The sequence below is a fragment of the Lissotriton vulgaris genome, chromosome 8, assembly GCF_964263255.1.
Source record: "Lissotriton vulgaris chromosome 8, aLisVul1.2, whole genome shotgun sequence".
Classification (NCBI taxonomy): domain Eukaryota; kingdom Metazoa; phylum Chordata; class Amphibia; order Caudata; family Salamandridae; genus Lissotriton; species Lissotriton vulgaris.
In genome coordinates, this window is record NC_141696.1 from 1,262,296,849 (window position 1) to 1,262,307,200 (window position 10,352).

At 41.6% G+C, this 10,352-nt stretch overlaps 1 protein-coding gene across 1 annotated transcript in view; it reads right to left on the minus strand.

The window, feature by feature from the left end:
• CDK8 (cyclin dependent kinase 8) overlaps positions 1-5,417 on the minus strand; it is a 203,339-nt gene extending 197,922 nt beyond the window's left edge. The window contains exon 1 of the mRNA XM_086935177.1: positions 5,123-5,417. Coding sequence (XP_086791303.1) covers positions 5,123-5,385 — 263 coding nt within the window. The 5' untranslated portion in view covers positions 5,386-5,417. The remainder of the gene's footprint in view (positions 1-5,122) is intronic.
• Between the last annotated feature and the right edge of the window lie 4,935 nt (positions 5,418-10,352).

The following is a 10,352-nucleotide window of genomic DNA, read 5'->3' on the forward strand; positions in this document are numbered from 1 at the left end:
AGTCTAATAATAAAATTTCAGAAGGAAATCAATCAATTCTTCTGAAAACATACAATCCATTTAAGAAAAATACAATGTCAACAAAGTAGATTACATTTCATACTAAAAATTTTTGTCAAAAAAACACACATACATAAAATATTCTAGATTTAAAAAGAAGAGCATATAAGGATCTAGACATGAACCATATACATTACAATACAGAAATAGCAATAACACAGAATATACCGAACAAAAGAACAACAACCCCACTAGTAACACTAGTTCGAATATTGTGTCAACTGATCTATGGGATCCAATAGCCTTACTAGATTTGCAAAGTTATACCACAATTGTTAGATTTTGTATACAGTTGGTATCTTCTAGGCTTTCTTGGATTCTCAATATTTTCCAGGCGTCGACGTGTTTCGGTGTTAGTACCCTTGATACGGTTACACCTTCCTCAGGACAATTAGTACTGGGGTCCAAAGTTTCATAGAGTAAAAGATTTTTTTCTTTCTGTGTATTAAAGAGATATCTATCCTTATTGTTCACCTTGAGATTTTACATATTTTTTACGATGATAGCATTTGCATCTACATTTCCGTACTGACAAGCATTTACTCTTTACATGTCACAAAGGAACTGTTATATATATGCGATTTCAAATCTCTGTGGGTCTCACCAATGTCTATTTCACATTTTACATAGATCCTTGTACTCTACACATTTTACTTATCTGGATATCACCACTGGAGGAGAAAAAAATCACAGGGGTGCCAGCCACCTTTGTGCAAGCCTTCCCACTATACGGCATATTTACAAATCCATGCAATCTTACAAATGGCCATCACTAAAAAAGACCAACATACATCAAACACATGACCTTCCACCAACCGGCCAGACACCTACAATCCGCCTCCCTCTTCCTCGCAGACACCACCTGATCCGACAAAGGAACAGCAGAGGACACTCCTTCTCACACATGGTGGCCAAAAAGTGGAACGACCTTCCCCTGCACCTCTAGACCACCTCATCGCTCCAGCAATTCAGGGAAGATCTCAAGACCTGGCTATTCGAATGAACATTTCACCACGAAGGAATTAGCAACTCCAGAGCCCCGAGACCCTCACAGGTGATTTGCCAAGCTGTACAAATCCTTTGATTGATAATTCTCTGTAAGCATTAATTTAACCCATTCCACTGAAAGACTTGACTGATTTAGGATTCTAAACAAAAAAATGGTGATTCTGAAACAACTCTTTCATATTGATTACCATCCCTTCTTATGCTTCTTGGACTTTAAATCTCACAGTAAGTGGTATACTTACATACATGCTTAATAAAACATTCAAATTATCAAAACTCTCATATAGCTATTTACCTCATCCCATAAATATATAAAGCAGACAAAAAAATGAAGAAAAATACATTATGTGCTCGAGTTCCTTGTATGGGACATCTGCTTTGATGATTTCCTTCTGTTAAGTGATATATTCCTGGATGTAACCCAAACAGTTCACCAAACAAAAATATCTTACTTTGATGGAATTTAAGAGCATTTAATGTCCAAATGTTTCTACAGATGCTTGTATCTTCTCTTCGGCTCATTGCTGGTCTGCATGCTCTGAATAAACTGTGCTAATGACTAAAACAGTAAAAAATAAATGCTACACTTTAATTCAATTATAGTCCCATGCCGCACAGAAAATCGTGGGTACAAAACCCTTCAATCAATATGAACTCCCAAGTGAATTAATAACAAGCCAAGGTTCTCATTTCAAGGCTGTTCAAACTTTGTAAAATTCCTTCATGTTATGCAGATTGAAATGCAGTTATTACAGTGTAATTTCCAATGCATTTCGGACAACATATCCTTCCTCAGGGAAATATTCATGTAACATCAATGAAGTGCAATTTTTTTTATTTAACTTAAAGGAAACAAAGCCACATGTTTGGTTACTAATGGTCAGCTTTTTTGGAATTTCATCTTGGTCACGTAACATGGTGTGTTTCTTTCGGTTGTTTCACAAGTACAGCCCTATACTGCAAACTATCAAGATGTTATAGTGGCACAACCTCCAAGCATGCAACATTTTCTCTTTTGCTGCTCATGAGTTACTCATTTGTTATTAAAACATGAACGATGGACTTTCTTTTTTCTTCCACAAAATGAATTCGAACTTTTTTAGTCATCTCCTTTGTTTCTTTTAAGGTTAAATAAAATAAAATATTTACTTCATGGATGTTACACGAATATTGACCTGATGAAGGATATGTTGTACGAAATGCATTGGGAATCAAAATGTAATAACTGCATTTCAACCAACATAGCATTAAGGAATTTTACAACGTTTGAACAGCACTGCAATGAGACAATAAATCTTGGCTTGAGATGGCTTCACTTGAGAGTTCTTGTTGATTGAAGGGTTTTCTACCCATGATTTTCTGTGGGGCTTGTGACTATAACTACATTCTTTTTTTATTTTTTTTTAACTAAATTCAATTGTAGCATTTTTACAGTTATTCTGATACAAGGACGGAGGGCCAACTAAACTAGCACGTCGGAATGTTACCCACCGTCTAACATCACAGAGGTAAATGTAGGAGTGCTCTAGGAATACATTACTCAGTTTAATAACGACTATATAGCACTGCAGTAGGAATTGACTGAAAGCACTTTACAAAAAGAAAGTGTTACTAGCAGTTAAAGCCTGACCAACTTTGTTGGCCATGCAATCAAAAGCTTGCTTTGAAGCAGAAATATGAAGGGAATGTAAATTTACTTCATGCCCATACCTTTAGTCTCACTCAACACAGGTAAACGGGCCAACCTCTGACTACCTTGTATCACTGCTTTAGACCCCGACTAAACTTAGAATGCAGGCAAACCGTTTCCCCTTTTTGGTTTTTGGTTTCCTTTTATGGATGCTAATTAGAACTAGGCTACCTCGGTTAATCTCTTAATTGTATTGATGTGTGCACACAGCACTGAGGTTGGATGTTATTTTTTTACGCAATACACAGGGCCATGTGAATTATGCGATTTTCTGGCTGCTGCATTTACAGCATAATTATGGAATTTCTGCAGTTGCCACATCTTCTATCATCTGCAGCATGATTAGCACATTTTAACAAGAAAAATGTTTCTAGCACAGGCGAATCAAAGTTACTAATAAGCATTAAGATTGCCAATAAGTCTGGTGTTAAAGGAATGTTGAAGAGTAATGTGATGCATTACAAAACACATCGCATGGGAATATATATGTTTGTATGTGGAAGCAAAGAACTGTACAATATATTGGTGTAGGTTAAAAGGTTAAGCAACAGAAGCACTGTCCAGCCAGACCTACACTTCTATGCAAGTTAAAGACTGTCTTTAGCCCCTCTGTGCTGCCAGAGAAAAACACAATACATTATCTAGCTATCTAAGACTCTTTAATAGCAATCCAGTGTTATGCGTGTACCCCTGAAAGTTCAAGCTTAGGCAGCTGGATAAAGAAAAAGGTCACAACTGGTGGAGGACAAGCACTTTCATGTGAAAACACAAAACTGCCAAATTAAAACATGTACTCCTGGCTACCAACATGTGGGCGGAACCAAAGACCCTATCAGGTGATAGTTACATAATAGTCCGGCGACAGCTGTACTTTCAAGTCAGACCATAAAAAGGTGGCGACATGTGTTATGGCAGTCATTTGCAAAGATAGACTGGTCACCTTTCTGCTGATTATTGCAGTATTTAGGTGCTAAACTGATACTAATACGGAGAAGCCTTGGCTCAGACAGTGTTACCATGTGTAAAAATAACAAAAAACTGTCACAAAATATGCTACATTACACCACAAAATTTACCTTTTCATGCCACAAAATTTAGTGAACTCCGCCACATAATTTAATCCTTCTCTGTTACGCGTTTCCAGTGGCCCTGCCTACATACACCATCTCAATTTGTTTCCAAAATAGATAATCTAATTTACACTTTTATCTAGGCTACTTCCATTGATCCGCAGTTTTAAATTAAGATAACATCTTTCTTGTTCTGGCCTGTCATTATTTGTACTGACCACCAAACACTTTCTCAATTAAAAAGCACTAGTAAACTTAAATACAGCAAAATCAATAGGTCTGGTGTTGGCAACAGCATTTTCGCTTTGTAAATGTTTGTTATGTCAAAGTGTTGGAAAACTTTATTGTTGAGGAAGCTCACAGGCTCTTGACAATAGAGATTTAAAAAACTAACTAAACGCTAAAATTCTTCTTTGGTCTCAAAAAACACACATTGCCATACTAGGTCCTGGCACTGAAGTGATCTTCTTTATTAGCTGGTTTGCTCCTTATGAAGGATTACAATGCTATCACTTGGTAATGTTAGCCAATGGCTCAGATTGACTGAAAGGGACTCATGCTTAGGGTGAAAGAAAAAAAAATGAACAACAACAGATCAATGGATGAAGAGGGTGCGATGAAAACCCCTACAAGTAATATATTATATATATATATATATATTTTTTTTTTAGTAAAATCAAAAGTCCTTGGCTAATGCCAGATCTACAGGGAACGCACACCAACAACAGTGCCTAGACCTAACATTGTAGGTGGCTCAGCCACTGCCGCATTCCACACAGGTTTCTAACCAGTAGCATCACCAAAGATGTTTGCCTCACGGACCTAGGGATGAACAAAAGACTATGAATCTGCCTTACTAAGTTTTAACAATCTGAACCACCATCTCACCTGCTTCCGATCTTGTTAACTAGCCAACTCAAACAGTAGTCTTAGTCACAAATAAAACCACAGGTCAGGCTACCACAAAAGCAGAATAGCCACACGAATTTGTTGACAGGTGGCAAACCTGTCTGAGTGAGAACTGAAGCACAGGCACACCCATAAGTGTCAACTATACCACCGGGCTCAACTGGAATTAACGACAGTTGGAACGTTAACTTTCAGATCTAGTATAGGTTCCTAGGACTATAGTATATTTAAACATTGGCTGGGTCTCATCTGATCGTGGGGACCAATCCCCATAGGTGAAGGCATACTGTAGACACTGATGAGCACAAAACCGCAGGTACAAGGTGACTGTCCCCGGCACCGAGGAGTTGACAGGGGGTGTGCTCCGACCCCACCCCAAACTTACCCATCTTTGCGCTTTGCCTTGAACACGTGCCCATAGGTCCCTCTGCCCACTTTGCATCCCTCGTACTCAAAGAGATCCTCCACCCGCTCGCGCTCCGCCGTCAGCTTCACTTTGAAATCATAGTCCATGTCTGCAGGGGTTGGGGAACCCCTCGCTCTACCTAGGGGTTCCGCTGCCGTACCAGCATGTACCGGCGGGAGCTGCTCAGGGGGCAGGGGGAGGAGGGTCCGCACTGTGCCCGGTTCTGCCCGCAGCATACACATATACAGCCGGTAACTTGCGGCGCCCCGCTGACGTAAAACTGTCGTGCTGGTGCCGCTTTACGTTCGTTTTACTTGTCCGTTTTCTCTGTCGATGCCGCTAATATAATATACATTTGTGACACATCGGACGCAGTTGACAAAGGTGTCACGGATCAACAAGTAAACAAAATTGCAACTTAACAATTTAATGTACGGTGTTATTAGGTTTAAGTCCGACGGGCAGACAACAGATCGACGTTAGAGATGTCCGAGCAGAACAGACGTGTGCAAAAAGGCAGGACTGAACATCACAATGCTCCCTTGGGAATGAATGTTTGGTAAAATTTCTCATTCAGTATACCGGAGGTGCGCAAGTACATTACCGAAATTTCATGTTTTATTAGCTTATGCAACGTACTGAACGGTTTATATTACCAGTTCCTCCTATTAAGGAGAACGTAATTTTGATCCTTCTGAAGAGATACGGCTGCAGTACTTAATTCGAGCCGGTGGGGTCCACCGGACCTTTATTTGTCCCTTTCGGACAGCTCGCAAGATATGGAAAACGCACAAAGGAGAAAGACAGACAAAATCTCACAAAGAGAGAAAGCAGGAATCCGCAAGAGAGAGAATAAGGGGCATGGAGTGTCGGTATTCGACCAAAGAAGCAGGAGGTGGATTACAGACTTGCAGTTTTGTTAATCTGCTCATGGTGCTGACACCGAGCTTTTTAGGAGAGGTTTGGGCACCAGTAGGGCTTTAAGTGGGATGAAAAAAATTGGGTTCTCAAACGGGCGTGGGCAATGTAATGAAGGGTGTGGCTTAAAAAGACATAAGCTAAATATCTGTGCCCAGCATAACATGCTGCAAGACTGGTAGTTTGCTGTTTCTGCCATTGCATCCAGATATATATTATTATAATAAAAAAATTATAAAGCCTACAGTTACCCCTGGCGGTTTCCTGGTGCTAAAAGCCAGGCAAGGGATCGTCCGAACCAGCAACTCAGAACAGCCATGTTTTCAGCAGTCTTCGAAAGATCGTTAACAAGGAACATTGTCTCAACTGTTCTAGGAGGAGTTCCATAGCTTGGGGCCCTGATAATCAAACAAACGCCCTCCCATGCTTGATCGTTTTACTGTCTGGACCACACAAAGGAACTTGCCACCAGAACGAAGAGACCGGGCTGGATGGTACGATTGAACAAAATCCCGCAGGTAGCAAGAACCAACCCTAGCATGCTTGCCGCAGAGTTTTGGATTACCTGCAACCGTCTAATGTAGGATTTATCCACCCCCAAATAGAGCACGTTGCTGTAGTCCAATCGTGACATAAGTGCTTGTACTACCTTCCTTTGGACTGAAAAGGGAAGTAACCAAATGCTTCCATAACCATTTCAAAACGACAAAACCACCTTTATCACATGAGGCTTCCCGTACAGCTTATCATCGAGCAGGAACCCCAAGTTCTTGACCTTGAGGATTGGATCTAGGATAGGGTGTAGATTTTTTGGCCAATGATGGGGGACCCACAGGGATGGATTCCTTCCCAACACTAGTACCCCAAATAGAGCACGTTGACGTAGTCCAATCTCGACATAAGTGCTTGCACCGCCGTCCGTTGGGCTGAAAATGGAAGTAACCAAATGATCTTCCATAACCATTTCAAAACGACAAAACATGTGACCGCCACCTTTATAACAAAATGCTTCACTAACAGCTTATCGTCGAGCAGGAACCCCAAGTTCTTGACCTTGGGGACAGGATCTGGGAAAGGGTGTAGATTTTTTGGCCAATGATGGGGTCCTCACTGGGATGGAATCCTTCCCCACACCAACACCTGTGTCTTATCCCCATTTATTTTTAATGACTAGTAGTTCATCCATTCTGCCACCTTACTCAAACTGGAGTTCTGTAATTCCGAGTTGTGGTCTTGTGCGGATGACAAGAAGAAGATGATTTGTGTGTCATCTGCGTAAGAAAATAACGTGACACAAAACATTTCCATCAAGTCTTCCAGTGGGCGTACATAGGTATTAAAAAGTGCTAGACTTAGGGAGGATCCTGAAGGAACTCCTGATTTAAGAGCATGCCACTCCGAGGAATTTGTGGCTGAGACCACCTGGAAAGACTAGTTTTCAGGAAGAATGTCAACCAAGCAAGGGCTTCCCTGAATGTCTAACAACCAATCTATAAGAGAAACATGGGACACAGTATCAAAGGCTGACAATTAACATTACACCTGCAAAAGGTTAGGACTATTAGTTTTGTTAATGGTTATTAGTTGCATAAGATAAATAAGCAACACCTATGGCTGTGTTGTATATTAAATTGATAATGCTTCATTTCTGAAATGATGAGGCTGTGAAAGCAGTATAACAAGTTTCTTTGAATTTACATCAAAGGCAGTGAAGGGTGGTACTGTTGCACACTTAATATTTCATTTCACCATGATCGTGTGGGCAAAAATGGAGAGCCCGAAAGGCTCCTGCTCTTTAGAACTGTAGGTGCTGAGCACCAGCAAGACCCAGCCCACTTAAAGCCCTATTCTTCAAAAAATTAAGCACTGGCGCTTGTGGAAGATGCAGCTTTACTCATCAAATGTTTGACTCTACATTTGGGAGTCCTGTGTGTTGAGAACCTCTGTTATGACTAACAAAAAACGACTCGGCTGTTCCTAAAGGAGAGAAGGAGGGAAGGTGTGGTCACAGGAAGGGTAGAGGTAGTGCTCAGTGGAGGGCTACCCTGGGTATCCAATTTGTTGGATTTAATGGCCTCACACACCCTTACAATGTGTCATGCTTCATCATAGGCGTTTGCTCCTCGTAGGGCAGGCGGTGCAATGCCCTACGGTGTAGGATCCGGATCCCGGTAGCGATGGGTAGGCACAACGGGCTTTGACCAAGGCAGCGAGAACCTTAAACCTCTATGCTTCCCCCCCTTGATGTCAAACCTTCCGGGGACTGTTGACACCTATACTCCTTGACCTTTAGGCAAGAGCAGTCCCACTCAAGTAGTACAGCAGGTAGTACAACTGTAAATATTAACTGACACTTTACTAGGTCATGTTTCTTAGAGATAGATGTAATTAATTAGGTCCTGAAGAATCGCAGCCAATGTGCATAGGCGAGAAACATGTTGACCTCACGATATGTAATGTAGTCCTGGATCGTGACGTGGAATCCTAATTTCCTGCGATCATAGGCTACCCACTGTTTTTACTTGTAGCAGGGGACCACCAGAATAAATTGATCTCCGGTACCTTGTGCTACATTTTTAATCCACTTACCTATACTATCCATTCCTTCCTGGCCCCTCACTTGCACTTCACCCATAGGCAGTTGGATAAAAGATCTCCGTTAAAGAGCCCCTCTTTGAGGTGAGCCCGTAGGGCATTGCACCGCCTGCCCTACGAGGAGCAAACGCCTATGATGAAGCATGACACTCGCAAGGGTGTGTGAGGCCATTAAATCCAACAAATTGGATACCCACGGTAGCCCTCCACTGAGCACTACCTCTACCCTTCCTGTGACCACACCTTCCCTCCTTCCCTCTCTCCTTTAGGAACAGCCGAGTCGTTTTTTGTTAGTCACTGTTCCTTGGGGCTCTGACTTTGGCTGGACCTTCCATTCTCTTATTTCCTTGAATGGTAATCTGAGCCCTTGGATCTACACCTGATCCACCTCCTCCCCTCCTTTTGACATAACCTCTGTTATGAGCCAAGGTGTCGTGCCTTACCTCTCAGGAATATGGCACTTGTGTGCGCGTTGCCCGACCTGCTTACTGCAGTGGCATAGTGTAGAAAAGAACACTTCTAAAATCAATGCTCTTCAAAGTGAGTAAGTAGTTTATTTCTTTGAAAAAACCTGAAAGCCGACCTTCCCAGGAAAGCTTTTCTCATTAATGTGCTCCTCAACTGCCATATTTACAAAGATAATCATGGACGCCTATTAGAAAAGTAAACACAGCGTGGGACAGAAACACATGAGGAATGACATGAGTCCAAAATAAACAACAGAGACTTCACAAGACACAAATAGCGCTGGGAGATCCAGGGTGGGGATAAAGAAAATAGCAGATGACACAAGTGACGAGGGAACATCAAACCAAAACAACTAGGGCATTTATGTATTTCTTTAAACTAAGTGCATATTATTACACATTACAAGCTCTCAACTCTTCATCATAACATCCAGGACAGTTTAACTGTGCTTGAGGATATGATCCACACTAATCCTTGAAAGTGCCACTTCTTACTTGTCACCTCTTTATCATTTGGAGTGTCACTCTTTCAATCATATTGACCCTTTAAAAAAGAAAAATGCTTCACAGGCTGCAATATTGTCACCCTCTTCACAAGTCTGTTACTCTCATTATGTGGGATAACTCTCAAATACACAACCCTCTTACAAGGGTCAGCAGATTAGCAGATATTCATTTAAAACATCAGAATATCTTTGCTCCTCCCTGAACACTTATGGAGGCCGTTCATCAGAAAAGTGACGACGAGGATGGGATTTGAAATGAACAATTAACTTTGGTGCAGACTTAGATTTAGTGTGAATCCCTGAGAGTTGCCCTGGTAGAGAGTAATCGTTGTGTTCTAAAGCAACGTACAGTGTGGCGAATTGGCACCAGGACTGAGCAATGGTAATGGTGTAAGGATAGCGTACGGTCAGTGGCCATATGTTGCTGGTGAGAGGGTTGTGGTGTTTTTTTTGTAATATGGCAAATGTTTGGCCTTGCGCAATTGCGACTCCGCATCGTACTGGGCTCGCGCTGCTGTTACACGCAGAGGTGGGTTCATGCTGTGCTTGGCTTGCGCTGTGTTGAGTGTTTGCTGACACGTATCAAGCGGTCGGTCGCTCGTGTTGTGTATTGTAAACAAAATGTTGTTTACTTTTGTGAGCGCCATGATTATGTACATTCTCGAATAGAGGGATTGCTGCCACTCGGTTGAAGATTGTTAGTCTTCATCTGATACACCTGGG